The 22,514-nt window shown below is 44.0% G+C and overlaps 3 protein-coding genes across 5 annotated transcripts in view; 2 read left to right on the top strand and 1 right to left on the bottom strand.

Annotated features, from left to right (window-relative positions):
• C12H11orf53 (chromosome 12 C11orf53 homolog) overlaps window positions 1–1,114 on the top strand; it is a 29,962-nt gene extending 28,848 nt beyond the window's left edge. The window contains exon 4 of the mRNA XM_003910672.5: window positions 361–1,114. Coding sequence (XP_003910721.1) covers window positions 361–762 — 402 coding nt within the window. The 3' untranslated portion in view covers window positions 763–1,114. The remainder of the gene's footprint in view (window positions 1–360) is intronic.
• Window positions 843–11,301, bottom strand: COLCA1 (colorectal cancer associated 1). The gene is given in 4 exon segments (XM_017948952.3): window positions 843–930; window positions 6,249–6,375; window positions 8,358–8,668; window positions 8,671–11,301. Coding segments are annotated over 2 exon segments (324 nt in total). The 5' UTR covers window positions 8,954–11,301; the 3' UTR covers window positions 843–930; window positions 6,249–6,375; window positions 8,358–8,627.
• COLCA2 (colorectal cancer associated 2) lies at window positions 10,960–20,958 on the top strand. Of its 3 annotated transcripts, none has more exons than XM_009187232.4 (5): window positions 10,960–11,049; window positions 12,980–13,074; window positions 17,145–17,199; window positions 18,607–18,836; window positions 20,287–20,958. In XM_009187232.4, exons 1-5 carry the CDS (start codon window positions 11,043–11,045, stop codon window positions 20,653–20,655), a joined length of 756 nt encoding a protein of 251 aa, XP_009185496.3. In that variant the 5' UTR covers window positions 10,960–11,042; the 3' UTR covers window positions 20,656–20,958. The 3 variants fall into 3 exon arrangements, with proteins under 3 accessions (XP_009185496.3, XP_017804438.1, XP_017804437.1); XM_017948949.3 differs by lacking the exon at window positions 10,960–11,049 and adding an exon at window positions 11,308–11,516; XM_017948948.3 differs by lacking the exon at window positions 10,960–11,049 and adding an exon at window positions 11,768–12,472.
• Window positions 20,959–22,514: the final 1,556 nt, after the last annotated feature.

Raw genomic sequence — 22,514 nt, 5'->3', positions numbered from 1 at the left:
TAAACGGCATTCTAGGACCCAGACTAATGGGAGACTCAAAAATAATCCAAGCAGCGTGCATTGTACACAGTAAAATGTTGCACGGATGTGCATTTTATTAGTCTCACATTTCACTCATTTAATGTTGTCTTCTGGGAAAAGGAATCTCAATATCTATAGCAAATCTAATTCTAGAGTAGGAAGGGAGGAAAACTTTACTGCTAGTGCCAAAAGCCAGAGAGAAGAGCAGCCTGAGAGCCAGGCTTCAGACAGCAGAGAGAGGGGATGAAGGCTGCCCTGAAGTCACAGTCTGGCAGCACACAATGTATCATCAGAGTGTCACCTAGCGAATAACCTCTGTGGCCTTTCCATTCTCCTCAGAGGGACTCATGGGAGCAGACGTTGCCTGACGGTCTCAGCCAGCCCGACCCTGTGTCTGCCGATGCCCTGCAGACCTTGCCACCCAGCACGAGTTGCCTCTCCCAGCTTGAGTCTGGGAGCACCGCCCAGCACAGGGGCTCCAGCTGGGGGACCTCCCTGGCTGGGGCTCAGTCCTACTCGCTGCATGCTCTGGAAGATCTGCACCACACTCCGGGGTACCCCACCCCACCTCCTTACCCCTTCAACCCTTTCATGACGGTGTCAAACGACCTACCACCCAAGGTGGGGCCACTCTCCCCAGATGAGGAAGCAGACACCTGTTCCCTCCATGATCCTTCCCCTTGGGCGAAAGAAGATGGGAGCATCCCCTGGGGGTCATATGAATGCCGCAGAGCTTATTGAGGGGGAGGGCCAAAGGACTTCTGGGCTTTTCTTCAACTTGAGGTGTATTTCGAAGATTGTTTTAGGTGTGTCAGCTCATTCAGGACTGGATCTTCAGAATAAGCCACAATGCCGCCCTTTGTTAGTGGACGAGGGCATTTATTTGTAATCTTCTCCACCGTAGCCCCACTGAAATAAAACAGAACGTTAATTAAAGGTATCACAGACCGTATTCTAGTAAGATAACCTTACAATGTGGTCTTTTTGGAACTGTTGTAACACATTATGTTCTGAATCTTCTGTTATCTTTGAAGTGTCATTTTTGGCACTGATTTTTTTCCTAAATTACATTAAAAAGTTTATGCAGATCATAAAAAATACCGATTTTCCTGTCAAATGTTTCTTAGTTATAAACTATGTGTATTCTTCAGTAAAAGACACTAAATAGGATATAATATAGATATGACCACATAAAACAAAACTCATTTTATAGCATGTGACTTGAAAGAGAGTTTTATATACATATATTTATGCCTTATTTTAGTGATTTGTAAAAGCCCAGTTAAAAAAAAAAAAAAGGCACAATCTATAAATCTGTTATTGTCCATAAAAGAGGATGAGATCAGGAAACTACGGCTTTGTAAATAACAAAGTTATTTTTTGAGTCTATCCTAAAGCCCAGGATGTCCCCAAATTAGTTCAATCCACAAAAGTCCAAAAATTTTCTTTGATCAATGATGGCCTTAATTAAACCAGACATTGTCTCTCTGATGGAGTAAACCTACAGTTATCAGCATGAATGAGTAAAATAGGCATTCTGTAATCAAATGGAAATTTATGCTTTTTTTTTATTTTTGAGACAGGGTCTCACTGTCACCCAGACTAGAGTGTGGTGGTGTAACCATGGCTCACTGCAGCCTCAACCTCCTGGGCTCAAGCAATCCTCCTACCTCAGCCTCCCAAGTAGCTGGGACCCAGGTGTATGCCACCATGCCCAGCTAGTGTTTTCATTTTTTACTTTTTACTTTTTTTTTTTTTTTTTTAGTTTTTGTAGAGACAATGTCTTACTATGTTGCCCAGGCTGGTCTCGAATTCTTGACTTCAATCTATCCACCCACCGTAACCTCCAAAGTGTTAGGATTACAGGCGTGAGCCACCACAACCAACCAAACTCATACCTTTTAAAGAAAATACAGAAAATAGGACTAAACTGTTTGCAAGAAACAGACCACAAAACACCAAGAAGCAAAGGGGCTTTGGAGAAGGACATATCATGCCAATAGCTTGACAAACAGCCAATAGCTTGACAAACAGCACCTCCTATTTGGTGGCTTACTGGTCGGAAATGTACAGCTCTTACTATGTGTCAATGAAGATATTGACATCTGAAGCATGAATCTGTCCACATTTGATTGGTGTGGGTGCCTTTACTAATTGGGTTCCCAGCATAATTCCAGCATGCCTATCTGTGGCCAAGCTCATCATACATGCCGGCTATACACTGAGACTTTGCAGATGCATGAGTGGAGGCTCCCGGGTTGTACCTGCACCCTTCTTCCAAGGTTCCTACCACCTGTCTTTCTGCACTTCATTCTCACATCTTTTCCACCCTCTGGTCCCTCCTGATCCAATGCCATTTCTCTCCATATTCTGGAGGCCAAGGCCTTCATTTTCCCTCTCGTTGCCCAAAGCCCCTGAACACAATGTCCATCACATCCTCTGTGACTGTCCCATACTCTACCTCAGCAAGGTAGAAGCCCAGACATTCCAATAAGGGGATTAATTCACACTTACAAGCAAATAATTTATATTCCTTTTTTTCCAGGCCTTCAGGGTATTTTCTGGTTAAGCAAACACTCTTCTAGTTTATGGAGTGCCACCAGAAATGCTTGGGTAGTGAGCTTTCCTTCACCTCATCCTTTCGGCTCCCTCCAGGCAAAGCATTCTTCAGGGAACAGATCAAGAGTGAACGCATGGGGCCCTCTGCTCCTAGGCAGCACTGCCAGGACCCCTGCCCCACTTCCTTCCCCTCCACCAGCTCCTTTGGGCAGCCTGAACTTTGCTTTGCTTAGTGCTTGCTCTTCAGTGAAAAGTGGCAACGTTCACTGTGCAAGAAAGGAACTGTTCTTTCCTAAATCCAGCATGACTGCAACCTCAGTCGTGGTTCCCAATATGGCTGGCAGAACCATCTGTCACTCAGCAGTTACTGATACCTGAAGAGCAGACCTGTGCATCAGAAAGAAGACATGTGGCCCTCTCTGCAGGTATAGAGGTCTTCACAAGGACCTCAGAGTCATTTTCCTAGATTGGCGTCATAAAGTTTAAAATAATTTGTCCTCTACTGCTTACCATTTGTTACTGGGTATCAATAACATGGTAATGGATGTGTAAATCATAAATATGGGTCCACATGACTTTAACTTTCATGTGATTTATGACACTGAATATTTTGCTTGTTCATGCGTTCCTTCATCTCCTAACAACTTGAAGATGCACTGGCTCTCAGACAAAGACAGCTCAACAACCAGACCTTGGAACAGAGGGAAATACAGGGAGCATGATGATGTTTACATTCTTCTTAAAACTTCCAATCCCTTTCATAGCATTTGACTAAATTAACTTATAAAAAAGAGACACACCCAGGCCCACGTATGCCTGCTAGTGTCCACTTCAGTTATCTAGTCTAAAAGGGGTCGGGGGAGTAGAGCTGGTGCTAATAATTCCAAATAATAAATGATCTTTAAGAATTCTGCTTAGTTTGACATGTGTCTCTGTATTACATATATTTTAATTTGATTCTGTTTTATTGTTCAAGGAATACTTTGTTAAAAGGTGAAATCAAGCTACAAAATTATGACAGGAAAATTAATTCTATTTCCTTATCCCATCCCATTTTTCTTTCAAGTACTCTGTTTTCTTTCCTTTCGTTCTTTCTTTCTTTCCTTTTTTTTTTTTTTTGAGACAGTCTCACTCTGTCACCCAGGCTGGAGGGTGGAGACCAGTGACACAATCTTGGCTCACTGCAACCTCCACCTCCCAGGTTCAAGCGATTCGCCTGCTTCAGCCACCTGAATAGCTGGGATTACAGGCATGTACCACCACACCTGGCTATTTTTTGTATTTTTAGTAGAGATGGGGTTTCGTCATGTTGGCCAGGCTGGTCTGGAACTCCGAGCCTCAAGTGGTCCGCCTATGTTGGCCTCCCAAAGTGCTGGGATTACAGGCGTGAGCCACCACACCCAGCCAATTTTCTACAACATGTGGGGACTAACCGCACCTTTTCATAACAATGCGTCATGCCAACATACAAAAATAGGTGCATTCTTCTCTCCCTCACCTTCCTTAAACCTGCTCTTCACTGACTTACAACCTTCCCGAGAAAGTCAGAGAAAATTAAAGAGCTCCGGTTCAACACTCCATCTCTTTCAGGTCTTGTAAGGACACAGAATATATTTCAGATTTAAAGTAATCAGAGATGGTATGTCAAATTCAAACCACTAAAGAAAGCTGACTAGATGGTAATGCCAAAAAGAAATCGAGCACAATTGGCCCATGCAAAAGCTGCAATATAGACAATCATGCCATGAACCACACGCAGTATGTAGTTGAAGGCATTTGCATTCCTCTTACAATATTATACAAACCCCAGAAAAGGAGAGAAGAAAACTACATCTTTACCTCATTTATTTAATAAATGATTTCAAGTGATCATTATGACTTGCTATAGCTCAGTTAATAATACAATATCACGGTACTATTGGGGTAGGGGGAAAAGACAGAAGTACTCTAAAAGAAATTGCACAAAGGGAAAATAATTACTAATGCCAATAGTAAAATATACATTGACATACATATATACATATGTATACACATGTATAAAAGTATTATAGTATCTTTGTGATCAGTTTTTCAATATTTAAATATCTAAATAGTATAGTCATAGGAATAAAACATCAGTTATATTTAAAGTACCAAAATAACGATTGATGTCTGAGGTTTAAGTCACATTACATTATAGTGATTCTACCAACCACACCCAAATTATACTCTTTACTTAAGGCTCCATCATTGGGTTCTGTCTACAGTATCCTCTCTATGCAAAACAATGTTACACTGTTCATCTCACACACCATAGACTCTAGAGAGGTTAAGTGCAAAATCACATACTCTAGACAAAGAGTGGTTCTCCAGCTAAAGAGACTCATGGGGAGGACTAATGAATGGCTCACCTCTGTCCCAGCACCTGGCTCAGGGCCTAGAACATTGTAGATGCTCAGTAAATTTTTTTTAGATTGAACTAAAATTATACCATAAAGATGAATAACTTTCTAGCCCTTAGTTCTATGGGTGACAGCTATCTGAAACCAGTGTCTGAGAGGATTCTCACAATGTTTAGCATCTAACATTAGACATACTCTCTCCAAATTCAGACAGTAGGTGGATATTGGGCTTCAGTGGCAATATATTTAAGATGACTGGTTTAGTATTTTTAGATTCCTTTATGAAGTAAAATTACCGAAACTTTGAAATAGCGCAGAAAAAATGTTGATATATTCATTTACTATATACATGTACTATGATCTGTTGCTAAGAAATCTTATAAATAAAAGTTATTCAATGTTTGATCATTATCCCTGGTGTGATTAAAACAAGTATGATAAATAAATCAGGAACTAGAATCCTCAAAGGTCAAGCTAAATAAACATTAAAATCTTCTATAGTTATTTGCAAATGATGACATTATATTATATTTGATTTTTGATACGGAAGTATCCTCTGACAAGGTGTGGCAGTTCACGATGCCTGTAATCCCAGCACTTTGGGAGGCCGAGGCGGGAGGTTTGCTCAAGCCCAGGAGGTCAAGGCTGCAGTGCACCACTGCACTCCAGCCTGGGAGACAGAGTGAGACCCTGTCTCAAAAAAGAAAAAAAAAAAAAAAAAAAAAAAGAAGTATCCTCTAATTATAACCTCTGATAAATTACATATGTGGATTTGCAATATGAATGTCTTTGTTAGTACAATTTAAAAAAAGAAGAACAGTAAAAAATGTTAGAAGTTCCAAGAGGAAAAAAATGTGGACCAAACATACAATATCTAGGAATTAGCTCTTTTGGATTAGGAAAATTGATAGATGTCCCTGCTAAACTTCCTCCTAAGAAAATATCTTAAGAGGAATAATCCAAAAGTTTTAATGGTTTTAATAAGTTAATTTAGTCATAAATGAAAGATGACTCAACTGTTTTATTTCTTAAGCTTGATAATATAGTCATAGACTTTCATCATGGTATTCTTTATATGTTTTTGTGTGCCTTAAATGTTGCACAGTAAAAACATTTTAAGTAATAGAAGAGGAATTCTTCAAGCCGTGTATGATGGTGTTTTTCTTAGTTAAAGGATGAATTATCAAATGCTTGCTCCCCATGGAATCCTCTTAAGGAAAAGTTAAAACTTTGAATATGTCTTATGGGAAGAGACTAATGTAGCACAAATCATTAAAAAACCTTCACCTAATAGTCTTCCTGGTCATTGTCATATGGACCAAATGTTCACTCTAGGGCCCAAAAAGCATTTGTTTCCTGAATGTATTCAATCTTCTGGAACTTGGTATTTCCCACAAAGTTCAGTAACAGTGTCCTAAAGTCAAGGCGACAAAAGAACTTTGCATTAATAAAGACAATTTTGAGCTGTAGTCAAATTTGGAGGGAATAAACTATCCCTTTTCCTTATACTAAAAGTCTTTTAATATGCATGTGCCTAAATTGAATAAAATCTCCTACATTGTGGGGGGGAACAATGCTCTGCAGTGTCATTTGCATACAAAAGACTGCCAAAATTTTTCAGTCAAAATATTCAGTTTAAAACTTTGAAAAGAAATCTAATCTATTCCCATCACTTTGAGTGCCAACTGGGTATAAGAAGGTCGAGGTCAAATACAGGATTTCTGAGGTCAAAGGCAAGGATAGTCAGAGATCTGAAAAACAGTGATATGTGAAGAGCTAGAGAAACTGAATGAGGAGTCTCAAAAAGAGAAGGCTTGGGGTGGAGATGGGATCGGCATAACTTCTTCAGGCTTAGTACTGGACCTGGTCAGAGTAGCTCATCAATTTATGGTTGTTGAATGAATGAATGAATGAATGAATGAATGAACCAATTAATGAACTAAACAAACTCACAATAGAAAAGCAGTAGTACAAAAGTAGGAGAAAAGAATAATTGATAGCAGAAATCAAGGCTTACTTATTTTTGTACTCCTGGTACTTGATAACTATGCCTAGGACATAGTTGGTGCCCAATTAATACATGATTGGATTATAGCGTAATCAGTGACCACTACATTTAAAGCAGTCCAATAGTGGAACAGGCTGCCTCACAAATAGTGAGCTCTCATTTCCTCTACACAGATTCTACTATGGGCCAGGATCTCAGCCAAGCAATGGAGCCAGAGGCTGGACAGACACAAGCAGAGATTTTGGAAGAAGACTCTGAGTCCCTCTCAGCACTTCAAAGATCCCTTCCAACACCCAAACATCAAAACCTTATGTTATATTGCCAAGCGAGGGTGCCTATGAATGCCTGTTGAAACCCCACAACAATTACTTCAGTCATTTATTAAAACCCCAAAGAGACTACCAGGACTTCAGGGCAAACATCCTAGGGGTAGCAATGCCCCCAGCAAGAGGGAAGAGTTCTCAGTCTAAGAGGCACAAACTGTAATCAGTGGAATTAACAGCTTACCCTCACCTCTAGTCAGGCGTTTCTTCAAGGTTCTAGAGTTTCCAGTCCTTACAGAACATTCTCAAGTCAGCAAGCTACACTGTCTTAGTCTCCTCGTACAAACTGATGGTAAAACAGATAGCACCCCAAAATATTTCCACATGCACAAACAACCTTGAAACGTGTGTTCGCATATCTTACAAGCAGGTATTTTTCCAATGCCACTCACAGCCTATTAGTGGGTCATTAAATTAACTTAGTGACTCCCAGCCAACATATATTTTCCATAAATAGGATGAAATGGAAAAGGTGGACTAGAATAGAAAATATCAGACTGCCCCACATACATAGGTATACATTGTTTCATGAAAAGTTTGTTTTAGAAATACAAATGTTGTTATAGACACACATGAACATGTAAAATGGATTTCTTATTGTAGGTTAAAGTCCAAAAAGTTTAAAAGCTTCTGGTAGGAAAGATCAGGAAGACAACATCAATAGTTAAGAGCAAAGGCCGGGCGTGGTGGCTCACGCCTATAATCCCAGTACTTTGGGAGACCGAGGCAGGCAGATCACGAGGTCAAGAGATCGAGACCATCCTGGCCAACATGGGGAAACCTCCTCTCTACTAAAAATACAAAAATTAGCTCGGCGTGGTGGCACACACCTGTAGTCCCAGCTACTCAGGAGGCTGAGGCAGGGGAATCACTTGAACCCGGGAGGCAGAGGTTGCAGTGAGCTGAGATCATGCCACTGCACTCCAGCCTGGTGACAGAGTGAGATTCTGTCTCCAAAAAAGCCAGGGCTTCGGAGTTAGACCCATCAAAGTCTGAATCCTAATTCTGCTACTGATATGTTCAATGATCTTGGCATGCCACTTATTCCTCTGAGCCTGTCCTCACCTGTGGAATGCGAATGCTATACAATATAGCACCTGATGTCCAGTAAACAATAATGGGTCTCCTGTGAAGTCTCCTATGAAGAACAGCCAATGCCGTGGGAACCTGGGGTCTCAGGGTTGCTCTGGGCCTGATTATCCACTCAGATCTGTAAGGAGGATTCTCAGGATCCATTTAGAAAGATTCTCCCTTACTTCCACAAGCATGGCCTTTGGCTCTTAAATACCTGTGCTGGAGTTTTGTAATTATAGAAACAACAGGAACCAAAACTCATTAATGTCGGGCTACAAACCAGAGGGAAGCTTCTTTCTCAAACAGGGCTCAGGCCTAGACAAATCCAGTTTTCCGAAATTGCTAGCCCGCAACAGCACTGAGATGGCCATCCCAGAAACAAGGTCAACACAGAAGCACCCAGACAGGCTGCTGGAGGTTGGGACAAAGAGATCCTTGCTGTCCCTACAGATCTCCTGACTTCCAAGGAGCTCCCCTTATACCCAGCCTGGCCTGCCTTCTCTACAGGGTAGCCGATCGTCAGCATCATCTTCAATGGTGTTGCCAAGAGCACTCAATGCTCCTGCCATCCCTGTCCATCTCCACATGAGAGGAGAGGTTAGGAAGGAGATGAAGCCTGAAAGCCTTGGGAGGACAGACCAGCACAGGGGAACACAGACACATGTGAAGCCAGGGAGTAAACCAGTAGGGCAGACAAGAAATGGAAGAAAGCAGCGACAGGAAGAGAGACAAAGAAATACGGAAAGAAATAAACAATAATGCAACAAAAAAAAAGAGAAGGTTTTTAAAAGCAAACCAAAAAATAAGAGTATAACAAAAAAGAGGAGAGCAGCAAAGAAAAGAAGTAATGGAAGAAGCTATGAGGACAAGAGACCATCCCTAGATTCCAAGCTGCTTGGTTCACTGTTCCTTCAGAGGGGGTGATGCCCAGGCACAGTGGGGAAGAAGGTATGCAGGGAGGCGAGGTGCTATCTCCATTCCCACTGTCCTTCCCCTCCTCAGGACTGGTCCATCAGGGAAACCAAGGACACAGGCTCAGGGGCATTTGTAGAAAGAAGCTCCGGAAGTTGTCAGATTTCAATACATCCATCCTGCCCTCTACTGCCAGGTGCCACCTCAGGTGTTCCCAGGCCTGCTCCTCTCCCCTAGAGATGTGGCTTCAGCTGCCAAGCAATTCCTATCAGTCTCGTCATTCTCAGTTGTCTTTTCCCTAAGCTCTGTGTGCTTCCCTCTGTACTTGACACTTTTGGGGGCACCCCAATCTTTTTCTAGAGGCATTTGGGGCTATACTACACTTTTTGCATTTCTGAGAACTCAGAGAACAAAGAGCAGAGGCCTAAAAACCATGGCCTGGTCTGGAATCCTGGAAATATCTTGGTTATTTGCAAAGGGAACCCCACCGTGCCTCTCTGTCTTTTCTTGCTGTCCCCTTCTGCGGAGGGGGTGGGTGGCTATGAGAGGACTTGGCCTGGCACCCTCTCCCTCTGTGAACCATTCCTGTCTCCTCACCTTCCAAATCACATGGAAGAGGCACAGTAAGTACTCACAGAAGGTGACCCAGTAGAATCCCAAGACATTAGTAAGGGGCTTAGGCCTGGACCAAGGGGAAGCTTGATTCCAAGTCCCTCCCCCTTCTCACACGAAGGGAAGAAGGCTTGAACCCAAGTCCACATCCTTTCAGTTAAAATGAGCAGGAGCCAAACCTGTCACTGTTTCCTAACATGTGCTCCCACAGCGAAAAAGCAGGGGTGGCTCTAGAGGGAGAAAAAGCAAAGAGGGCACTTCACAGTGCAGTAGTGAAACCCAGAGTCACAAAGTCTCCAGAGGACGAGGCTTCTGGCATCCCCAGCTCTGTGCGGAGGAGCAAAGGGTCTTAATGGGCAGTCATTCTGAGCTGAAACCCCAGAGTGTGGGGCCCAGAAAGAGCGGGATGAAAGGGGTAGGGAAGCCCCCTGGTAGCCAGAAGGAGTCAGAAAAATAGGAGATGCAGAGCGAAGGCCTCTGCTAGGCCGCTGGCCTCCCACCTGGGCCCAGAGCGACCTCTTGCTGTGCCACACCCACTAGCTGCCATGTTCACTCCCCAAAACCTGGGATTTTCCCTCAAAACACAGATGGGGGATGCGGGCATCAGTCTGGTCAGCCAGTCTGGCTCTGGTTTTCATGGCCCGGGCAGCCTAAGTCACTCTTGGCTCCCTAGCTGCCCTGAAGGCTGAAATACAGAGCATCTTTGAGGACATCTGCTCTATCTGTGGGAAGGAGGACAAAATGCTCAAAATGTAATAAAAGGAAGGGCCAGGACCCAAAGGGGTCTCACTCCCTGTTTCTCTGGACTCTCTGTGGGGTGCCTGTGTGCAGGATTTCTGCAGAAGATAGTCCATTTTGTTAAGCCTTTGAATATTCAAATTGAAAGTATCGCGCAATCATTGATTGTCAAATCATGGGTTTCTAGAGGTTTTAAATACTTGGCATGAGGGGGAAAAAACTCAAACCTATACCCGAAGGTATAAAACATTAATTCTGTTTGTCTCCTGCTCCAGGGACCTGGGTGCAGCCGGATGCTTTGTGAAACTTTAAAAATGTTGCATCTCTGCTTCTCTCCCTGCCCAGGAGCCCTCCCAGGCGCTGAGTCCCTGCAGCTGCAGCATCCAGCCACCGACCCAGCTCCTGCTGACCACGATGTCGGGTAACTCGGCTGCTTCTCCTGGGGTTGGGTCAGGCGGGCCAGGGGCATTTCAATCCGGGTGTGTTTCCACAGCTTTTCCTACATAGAACACAGAGGCATAAAGTCAAGGCATGCGAGTAAAGGCCGGGGATCCGGAGAGGGCGCGGGCCACGCTGTGGCTGCTCCCACTCAGCGCCTGTCCCGGAGGGCAGAGGCCCAGAGGCCGAGTTGGCCGCTCCGGACGTCCGCGTACCCCAGGCCCCCGCCCGCCCTACCACGTATCCACTGTTGTGTCCTGGGACATCGCGGCGCGGACCCTGCGCGCCCAGAAGCGGCGACGGGGGGAGCTAGAGGCTCACAGTGAACCTGGGACGGGGATAGAGCGCGCTGGCTGCAATGAGCCTAGCAGTGGCGGTCCCTGCACCGACCCGAGGGACGCCAGCCCGCGGAGTCCGGAGCCGATCGAGGAACGGGGTGGTGGGGCTGCGGTAGGCTGCAGCGCGGAGAGAGCGCGGCGCTTGGGCCCTGCGGGCTGGGCACGGGATTCCCTGGGTCCGGGCTAGGAAGAGCGCAATCCCCTTTCCTAGGGAGACCCTGGCTCCTGGAATCCGGCTTGAGGGGGAACCCTGCTGTCCAGCTGCGGTCCCTGCAGTGACCAGGCGAGGCGTTGGCATCCTGGCACTATCGCCAGGCCTCCAGGCTGAACGCGCGACCACCCTCGGCCGCCGCACCCAGCTCCTCCCCGCGGATTCCTGGACGCTCACTGCAGGGTCGTGGTCAGGGCCGGAGCCACCCAGGACTCCTGCGGCCACCTCCACCTTGAAAGCTCGCCCGGCCGGCTTGGCCAAACAGCTGGTCCCCAACCTACTCACTGCGGCTCTTCGGGACCCGCGGCCGAGGCTGCCCCTGCACCCGGCGCGCAGGGGTCCCTCCCAGCGAACCCCTCTGGCGCGCGCCCGCCAGCTCCCGCAAGCTGGGGCAGTCCGACAGGGCCCCGCCAGCCCGGGGGCGGCCCCTAGCGAAGGGTGGCCTCCAGGCGGAGTGCAGGGTCATCGGGAGCCCCGGACGGCTTTTCCCAGCTCGCGCTGCGCGGACTCGCCCCGGAGCCTCAGTGCGCCTCGGAGAAACGCCTGCCCCAGAAAGGGAGGGGGTGGGGAGAGAAGGGAAGAAGGGTAGAGCACGAGCGGGGGCGAAGGAGGGAGGAGGGCAAGATGGAGCGCGAAAAAGGCGGAGAAAAGGGGAGAGGGAGAGCGCGCAGAAGGAAAAGACAGAAGGGAGAGAGGGAGGGAGTTCCTCGTGCCTGGCCCCTTTACTAGGGTCAGTCTGGCAGGTCCCTCGCCGGCCGAGGACTGGGCTGGCCAAACCTCACCGCTTGCTCCAGGGCTGGCTTCCAGACCAAGGGCACACAGAGGTCGGAGACTGTACAGAAGCCATACCTGGCCAGGTGGAGAAGGAGGGGACTCGGGACTTCCACGCTAGTGGGAACAGCACAGTGGGGAGGGCTACATCAGACGCCATAATCGGAGAAAGCCCCCTGCCCCAGGCCTGGCCCCTCCCCAGGTCCATAATACACTCTCTCAGCAGGCTGGGTCTGAAAGCCTAGGTTCCCCCGGCCTAGCCAGAGTGGTGGGCTCCACTGCACTGGTCTCCACATTCCAGAGCAGAAAAACCTGTATGCTATTGGCCTAGGACTGAGGCCCAGCCAGGGGTGGGTGGCCTCACAAATTTCCATGGGTTCTGTTCCCACCGGGGCCCTGAAACCTGTTCAGCCACTCTTAGTTCTTTCAAGTCTGAGATGTTTGGGTTTTTATCATCCTTTGACATTTTGTGTGTGTGTTCTCCGAACTTAGAAACTTGACTTTGGGTGCCATTGCCTATAAAAGGGTCCCCCACTCTGCACCCTGGCACCCAGACCTTGGACTCGACCACTGACTCAGTTGCCTTTCTCCAGAAAAACCGAAGGTGTATCAAGGTGTCCGAGTGAAGATCACAGTGAAGGAGCTGCTGCAGCAAAGACGGGCACACCAGGCGGCCTCCGGGGGAACGGTAAGCATAAGCCCTTCCCTCACTCGGCAGCCCATGCCAGGCCTCTTTCAACCCTGTGTCTGCAAGGTGTGGAGGCCACCCAAGGCCCCACGCACTCACCATCCCCAGACCTGGCCTTTCTCTGCTGTTCCTATGACTTCTGTAGCCAGATGCATCCCAATCGGAAAGCTACAGAGGACAGCTGGGGCATGTCGTGGGTCTTAGGATTTGGGGGAGCCCATCCATCCCCCATGGATGCAAGTAAAGTATAAAAAGTGTGTTGGTCCTCTGCAGGGGGAGGAGCGGCCAGCAGGTAAGTAGACATCGTTTTGTTAGGAAGACAGTGTATGGGAATGTACAGCCCTTGCAGACCCATAGAAAATCTCTCCCAGAAATTCACCTCATTTTAGGGGCCCCTTCCAGGATAGCAACTGTGTAGAACATCCTCCCTTCCCTCCTCATTGTTCTGGAACTCACCCTCTGAGATCATTTATCTGTAAATCATCAGTCACCCAAAGTATCTAGCAGAAAAGGGCCCTGTCTCTGCAGAAAAGACAGCTGGAGTACAGGACCACTTCCTTAAAATGTATCAACACCTTAAGCAGTTCCAGGTTATTACAAAATTGAACTGAACAATGACTGCTCAGTTATGAACTGACACTTCATACACCATCCTTTGGTGTATCCTTACTGCCAAAGGCACTCAGGGCAGCAGCAGAACTAAATAAACTAGATGAGATTATTGCCCAAGAGAGGGCAGCTCATCCCTAAAAAGCCTCCATCACACAATTGCTTGGGGGTTGGTTTGGGTGTGAACGTAGGATCTGACAGCTGGGGCTTGTATTGCCTGTTAGGATTGGTCCTTCTCCAGCCCATTGGTATTGGCCCCACAACAGTTTTTGTGCCTGATACTGTTCATGTGCAATACATGACTTCATGAAATAGGCCTTTGACAGTTGGACTTCATGAAATGGGAGGGGGCAAATGATGTAGGGGAGGTAAACACAGTTTCCAGAACCAGATGGACTGGGCTCAGGTCTCTGCTCCTCCATGGTGTGTATCCTCAAGCAAATTACCCAGTCTCTCTTGCCTCTGTTTATTCGTCTTCAAATTGGGGATGATAGGATTTTGTGAGGGTTAATCGAGTTATTGCATACAAAGCCCTTAGAAGAATGCTTTCCACATAGTGAGTGCTCAATAAATGTTAGTGGTCATTATTTGAGAAATAATAATATTATTTGGGGAAAGCAACTAAAATAAAATTCCAACCAAGGATTGAAAGCCAGCTCTTTGATAATGTTCAATCATACCCTTTGCCCAGAGTTTAGAGTTCAGATGTGAGCCAGCTGCAATTTGGCATATACAGCACATGCAGCTGGAAAAGCTAGGACCTCCATGTGCAGAATTTCAGGTAACACATTAACACTCCCTTATGTTTCTAGAGGACTTCACAGTGGTTCTTCTTTTAAAGCACTTTGGCACAGCCACTATTTCATTTAGTTTTTATAGCAACCAGCACAGGTAAGTAGATCAGAGATCCGTCCTTCGATTACAGGTAAAATTCAAAACCTTGAAGTTGCTCGTGGCGACGCTAAAAGTAGGACTAAGGCCTTATTCTTAGTGTAATATAAAAACCCTTCCGTTGGCTCTTTACTCTCTAAATTCATCATTCTGCAGATCTGACCATACTAAGCAGGAGTCTGACAGCCTCAACCCCTTCAGTTCAGAGATGGTTATCTAATTAATAAAACCAGGTACAAGGGAACTGGAAAATGCTTCTGGAGAAAAACGTCATCGAGACATTCATAATAAAATGTAATGTTTCCCTAAGGAGCTTTGGTCCTTGGTAGAGTTCTGCTCTAAAATGTAATGTTTCCTTAAGGAGCTTTGCTACTTGGTAGAGTTCTGCTCAGCTGCACCTGGAGAGCCCCTTGTGAGTGTGGCACTTGCTGCTGGGCCCTTACAGATGGGTCTGGCCACTGTTCCCTTCTTAGCTCACTACAGGAGCTAGAGCAAGGGTAAGATATTTCACTTGTGTATCTGACCGGTTTCTTATTTAAATTTTTCTGAATTCCCTCCTGAGAAATAAAGCAGGATTTCTGAACCAGTGTCTTATAGGAACAGCAGAGTAAAGCCTGCATCAACCCATGGCCTCGCAAGCAAGTAGGAGTAACACGCATATAATTTAATTACAACAGCCAGATGTAAAATCCCTCACTGGAAGCCATCGGAAGGATCTGGGATTCTAAGGAAGCTGTGAGAGCGCACTTAGTAGGCAAGGGTAGCAGATACCAGGGGATGATGTATGCCTGCTCCTTAGTGTAGGCCTTTCTGGTATAACAGAGATGATCCCCAGTTTGTTCATTTGTTGAAGGATGCCTCTGGGGAACTTTAAGCCAAGGAAAGAGTTAATTATATCAAATACTACAAAGCAGCAAGAAATCTATCTTAATTTGTTATAAAGTCAGAGTAGTATCCACAATTTGAAATTTTAAGAAGGCAATCATGAATGGAAGTTATAGGTTGAGACAGATATTCAGTAAAGAACTCAAATATTCTTCAAGCAGTGCCAGAAGAAACTGTGTGTATGCCGGATTGGAACACTTGATTTTAAAAAACTTATTTCAGCCAGATCAATTTGCAAACATGTGCATGTGCACACACACACAGACACACACACACTTGCCTTCGGGGTAAAAGGAAACTTGAGTTAGTCATTATCAAAAGATATCATTTACCTTTCTTTTTTTAAATCATTAATTTTTTAAGCAGTCTTGATGTGTTTTTATAAATTGTAGATTGTGAATTTTTGTGCTGTTTGAAATCTAAGACAGAGTTGCCTTTCTTTGTATTCTTGGAGCAAAGTAGAAAGCGAACCCATGACTCAAAAGATAATATCAAGTAGGATATTGTAAACACACCTCAGGGAGATAACATGGGGAGGAGGCAGACAAACAGGCCAATCCGGGGGAGAAATGGGGTTAAGGAAAGCTCTACAATGAGGCAGATTTTTTAATACACACTCCTTCCAAGTCCTTCAGCTCAAGCTGCAGCCAAATATTTGCATAAAGAGCTGGTAAAGGATTCCAGCTTCCTGGTTCATGACATTACAGCACAGATCATTTTCAAAATTAATGCTGCCTCCTGTTTCAGCAGTGGCTGCCTGCACAGCTCTCCCTGTGGCTCACGGTATGGGAGTGAGTATGCCCTGTAACCCAAAAGAGGTGTGGTGAGCTCGGCTTCCCAGCACAGAATCACAGAGCAACGCAGGTCCCTTTAAACTTTAAAGCCACCACCTGAAATTTAAAAAAAAAAAAAAAAAACTAAATTACTCAGTCTAATTATCAATTCAACTGAAAAATGCAGGCTGCTTTACTTTACATAGTTAAAAAGAGCAGTCTCATAAACTTTCAAGTATTTAAATACAGTAGTTTAAATAAAAGCAACTTTTATAGAAAATAGCACAAAACATACAAAGTACTGGAATAATTCCTGACCATTAACTAGAATGTAAGTAGGTTCCAACTCACCAACTATAGCTTTAAGAAAATATTTTCTATTTTAATGTTTCGTGTATACTAAGAACATGTGAATATTTTTAGCTACTCAGGATTAAAATTAGGAATTGTGTTCTTTGGGGAAACGAATCCCTAAGGCTAAGTAGCCAGATGATATACAAAAATGTTGAGAAAAATAATTGACTAAGCCGTAGACAGTTGGGGTTAAATAAATGTTAGTCCTTATTAATTTTAAATCAAATAGTTTAATAGGAAGCCTTTTGCTGCATTTTCTCAAACTGTTACATTTTTGCCACATAAAATTATTTCCATTAATTTTTTAGTCAAAATTAATCACTTTTAAAATTTAAGTTGAAGAATCTGATATCAGGGAAAAACTCCCCAAACAAGCAAACATAAATACTTAATCTAAATAAAACATAACATTGGTTGTATTTAAAAAGGCAACTTTTTCTGAGAAGGAGGAATCTGGCTTACCTTATAGCAGAAACATAGTTCTCATCAAAATGTCTTAGCTTACCCTTTAGAACTTTTCTTTCAGCCTGCTTCACGGTGATATTCTTGCTTTGACAGCGGTCCGGAGGCAGCAGTGTCCACCTTTCAGATCCAGTTGCACCATCTTCTGCAGGTCAGTACAGCCAGCATTACAGTTCCCTCAAACACTCTTTCAAAAGTCCATCTCGAAAGTCTTTCAGTGCTTGATTCAGGGGTTAAGATAGGCACCACTATTTAATTGGAATCCAACCAATCAGAAGGTGAAAAAGGCCACAGTCACTCCACATGCAAGCCCAGCAAGAAAACAAGCGCAAATGTTGTCTTCATTTCTGAACTCTCTACTCTCTGCTATATTGTCCCAAGAGTTTGTTCTTCACATTTATTCCAGTTCCTCATCGCCAAGTAACTAAACTGAACTGCAAAATCAGAATTGTTCTCAGGAACTTATCTTTTTTTAGTGCACTGTTAGATGGCATACAGAACATCTCGAGGCACTCAAATAATGCCTTTGCTCTGTTCCTTTAGTTTCCAGCCGACAGGGGCTTCCCTCCCCTTCTCTCTTCCCAGAAAGCAGTTCAAACAAGTGTAGGTTTTCTCAGCCCAATAAGAATAACTCAATTACATAAACACTCCTACCTCTGCTACTCAACAGCTAAGAGTGTAAGGAGGTCGTATTCAAGGAAACCTCTGCCTATGGCTGCTCCCCACTAAATGTGTCACTGTAGCTTCACTCTAAAGAACTTGAGACCTCAAGAAGAACCCAGTGTCCTTTAGTCCCTTTGATGAGAACACTCTAATCCTCTCTTCCAGCATTTACAGATAATTATCACAAATTGGGCCTATTAATAATAAAATGGAAAAGGAGTAATGTTTGCTGATTATTCTTGTTTGACATTTAACAACTTACTTTGATCACATTATGATGTTAGCGTGTCCACTGAGAAAACATTTTTGCTTTTTGTAATTTCAAGCCAGTAGTGCTAATTGGTACTCTATGCTCCTGGTTTCCATGATTATCATTTGCATTATCATTTAAATCACTTCTCAAAATTCTCTCCTCCAAACTTAAGTTACCGAGTAAGAGTGAAAAGTTCAGAAAAGCAATCACCCTAAGTCAAGAGAATTATTTCCCATAGCATCAGAAGTTTTCTCAAAGCCTCAACAACTCTGTCAGTTACTTCTGAGAGGTTTACGTGAACTGCCGGTAGGGGCTGGATGTCCACGGTTTTATAGTCCAAGAAAGGGGAAGCTTGAGCAATTATTTGACTGTGACACTTGGACACAGATTGGGTCACCATCCTTTTATTTTTGCCCTAACCACTTTTACAGCCAATTTCCACATTATTAACCACATTCATTTCCCTAGAGCTTGAATTAGCTAGGACAACTAAAAAGTCAAAATTGCATTCCTGTTTACTTTTCTGGCCTCGTTAAGCCCTTTTCCCCCTAGACATAGTAAATATTCAGAGTATAGATCTCCATTCAAATCTGTGTTTTGCAATTTTTATGCAAAAACCTGTCTTTTTCCTTTCTCTTCTAGGACTGTATTTTGAGCCTGAACCAATTTCTTCCACGCCCACTTATTTTCAACGGGGAGAATTTTCCAGTTGTGTTTCATGTGAAGAAAACTCAAGCTGCCTCGACCAGATCTTTGATTCCTACTTTCAGACAGAGATGCACCCGGAGCCTTTGCTCAATTCCACACAAAGTGCTCCACACCATTTCCCAGACAGCTTCCAGGCCACCCCTTTCTGCTTTAACCAGAGCCTGGTAATTTATCTCAGTTTTTTATATACCTGATTGTTGCTAACTATGCGGTAATAATGCTTTATGAGTTTGCACCGCCTCGTGGGAAATCATACAAAAACTATCAGCAAGGAAATCATCCAAGGAAACAGGCAGAGAAGAATTTAAAAGTCAATGTATAGAAGTAGCCACACACTGCAGGGCATAAACCTTTGGATACACACATAATTCAGATTTCCCAAGATTTAGATTTTTAGGCCACCAAGTAAGTTGGTGTGTAGCAATAAAAAGAGGTTCCTGGCAATATTCATTTAATGTTTTTGAAACTGTGAAGTCAAGACACCTACTAATTGGAAGTCAGTGGTTTAAACAATGGCTCTTAGATTTTTTGATGGAATTTTGAGTTCTTGGAAATGGAATTAAGGCTGTGTATATATGGTACCAAACTTCATTTCGTTAGGGGGAGGTTTTGCTTTGTTTTGTCATTGAACTGGCTCTACTAACTGATTGTTTTAGTCTGCTATAAGCACAATAACTCATTTGGGTCTGAGATGGTTAGTAAAAATGAAGCCGTAATCTTTGAAAAAAATTAAATTGGTTGTTCTTGGTGGATCTCAAATGTTTGAAAATGTGTTATCCTGCAAAATGAAGTAAGGTTTCTATTAGTAGAAACTAGTTATTTTAGTTGTCTTTTAGAGACTCACAGGTTTTTTTTTTGTAAACCTTAAGTTATAAGGTTTTCTTTTTTAAGGAATGTAAATACTTTTTGCTTTTGGGTTGTCAAAAAGTCTGTGTGGGCATCAGACTAAATTTCAGAGGGGATAGGAAATTAACTCTGTAGAATATGCGCATTGTCACGGGGAAAATATGGGGCCCCAGTGAGCCAGTTCCTTCCCAGCCTCCAAGTTAGGTTTTCTCAGTAACAATTGCAGACTTGCTTAAGAGAAAACAGACAGTAGCTCTCATTCCAGGGAACAAGACTTTAGTGGCGGGACAGGTAGTGACTCATCTTGGCGTGTCCCGGGGATACTCTAAGATCCTTGAGGATCCAAGTTATGCCTTTGTATGATCACCTGATTCTCCATGGTGAGGGTAAGGAGAAACATCCAGGGTGCCACCTGCATCTTAGACTGTGGCCTACAGCCGGATTTGATGTGCAGGTGACTTGAAGCACAGTGGGATTTTGTGGTTTCAGAACAGAGCACCCTCTAAAGTAGGATTATAACAAAGGAAGCCAGCGAAGCAAGGCAATTTATTGTTGGGAAAGAAATAGGTAACTATAGATTGTGGTGTCATGACATCGTGTAGTCAGCAAATAAAATTACTTCTGCAGACTTGGGTTGGGTGTTGTTTGCTTTGGTTTGGTTTTTTACCCCTCATTTTCTCACTCTGCATTGGTAAACCCACACTGTTCAGTTCTTTCGATCCTGTCTAAGTTATTAAGCTTTTTGTTTCTTGGTTGTCATTTCTCTAGATCCCAGGATCACCTTCAAATTCCTCCACTCTCTCTGGCTCCTTAGACTACAGTTACTCACCAGCTCAGCTGCATTCATATGCTCCAGAGAATTACAATTCCCCTGCTTCTCTGGACACCGGAACCTGTGGCTACCCCCCAGAAGACCATTCCTACCACCACTTGCCCTCACACGCCCAGTACAGCTGCTTCTCCTCGGCCACCGCATCCATCTGCTACTGCGCATCGTGTGAGGCAGAGGACTTGGATGCTCTCCAGGCGGCAGAGTACTTCTACCCGAGCACACACTGTGTGGACTTTGCCCCCTCAGCAGCCGCCACCAGTGATTTCTATAAGAGGGAAACAAACTGTGACATCTGCTATAGTTAATAGAAATTACAGTAATTCAGAACATGGCACGAGTATATCTATTTTTCTACCACATCTAGATGACAGTGCAAAATATGCAACTTGGTGACACAATATCCGAAGCACAGTTTACATGTCACTATTTCCAATTTTCTGATGCTAGGCATTCATATGAAGTCCTCAAACCCGGTCATTGTGCCACTCCTACTTTGTATGCTCATAGTTTAAATTTTTATAGGAAACTTTCAATTGTTTTACCTGTTTGTGTAATGAACAAATGCTCTCTCCTTCTTTTTTTACTAATAAATAATTTTGTATTACTAACTGTTGGATTTTTTTAATTGATTTGAACATTATCCATTAATTCTGGAAATTGCTAATTACTCTCAAATGGTTTAATCTTATGGATTCGTGAATTCAAAATTATTTTTATTTGGGCCAGGTGCAGTGGCTCACACCTGTAATCCCAACACTTTGGGAGGCTAAAGAGAGAGGGTCACCTGAGATCAGGAGTTCGAGACCAGCCTAGCCAACATGGAGGAATCCTGTCTCTACTAAAAATACAAAAAAAAAAAAAAATTAGCCAGGTGTGGTGGTGCATTCCTGTAATCCCAGCTACTCAGGAGTCTGAAACAGGAGAATCACTTGAACCCGGGCGGCGGAGGTTGCAGTGAGCCGAGATCGCGCCACTTCACTCCAGGCTGGACGACAGAGCAAGACTCCATATATATATATTCATTTAAAACACAGTGGGATACCTTGACTTCCATGGCATGGAGGGTAGGCACAGCTAGGATGGTGGAAAAGGAAAACCCTGCCTCACCTCCAGATGAGGGGCACATCTTAGAGCAACATCAGGAAAATACATTTATGAACCATTAGTTTCTCTTATCTAACATTAGTCAATGAAGTATTAGGATAACCAAAAAGCACATGCTGCCTACAGCTATGTTAGCCTGTAGATCATTCTTTTTCCTTTCTAAAGCAATGCTTTGAGTTGCTTTCTGAGCAAATAGATCATCTTCTTTTTCTTGACAGATGCCATATAGTTAATGCAGCCCAAAGTTGAGAAGTCATTATTTTCTATTTCTGAACTTTTGGCTTTAGGTTCTTAAAAATACATCACTCATGCTTACACATTGATTTATAGGATTGACTACGTTGTTTACACTTGAATTTTAGCATTTACTTCCTCTGATTAATCTATTTGAAGAAGCCCAGCTGTCTTTCAAGGTAAAGAGGAGTTATTAATCTACCTATGCTGGACTAGACTGTTGAATTTTGTTTGCTGAGGGCATTAAGACACAGGACTTAATCCCTGAAGTGAAGTCTGAAGAGCCTTTGCCATGTCTCAAGTTCCAGAACAATGGCAGCAATACTGGTACCTTCAGCACTGGCCACAGGTACCATTTTCTGAGCACGTCCTATGTGCCAGAATTATCTATGAGTATTCTCACTCATTATCTAATTTAATCTTCACAACACTGACAGCAAAATGAGGAGTCTAAAGTTCAGAGAAGTTAGTTCACCTGTCCAGTGTCACCCAGCCGGTAGGCACCCAAGCTTGGGTCGGAAAGATAGCAAAGCCCTGTTTCTTCTCCTCCAGGGCTGAGAAGTTTGAGTCACCATTCGTCAAAGACCATTCAGCAACCCGGGGCACCATTAAATGCCAACTTCCTCAAATACACAGAGGTGTATCCCAAAACCAATTGAGTCAGACCTTGCCAAAAGGGCCGGATTGTCCATAGGACACAGAGATGCCCGGCACAAGAGCTCTCAGACTATAGGTTCTATACTTTGGGGACTCAGGAAGAAGCTGACTCACTGCCACTTCAGTGGGTTTCTTCCTATCTGGAGACAAATATGCTTTGGAAATGTCA

The sequence above is a fragment of the Papio anubis genome, chromosome 12 (genome assembly GCF_008728515.1).
Source record: "Papio anubis isolate 15944 chromosome 12, Panubis1.0, whole genome shotgun sequence".
NCBI lineage: Eukaryota > Metazoa > Chordata > Mammalia > Primates > Cercopithecidae > Papio > Papio anubis.
Note: the sequence above shows the minus strand (reverse complement) of the source record. Positions and strands in the feature narration are given on the sequence as shown.

Excerpts from the sequence above, each read along its gene's own strand:
- COLCA2 (XM_009187232.4), top strand. Across the intron at positions 17,200-18,606 it reads AGTTGCACCATCTTCTGCAG|GACTGTATTTTGAGCCTGAA; the intron begins GTCAGTACAGCC and ends TTTCTCTTCTAG. Across the intron at positions 18,837-20,286 it reads TCTGCTTTAACCAGAGCCTG|ATCCCAGGATCACCTTCAAA; the intron begins GTAATTTATCTC and ends TCATTTCTCTAG.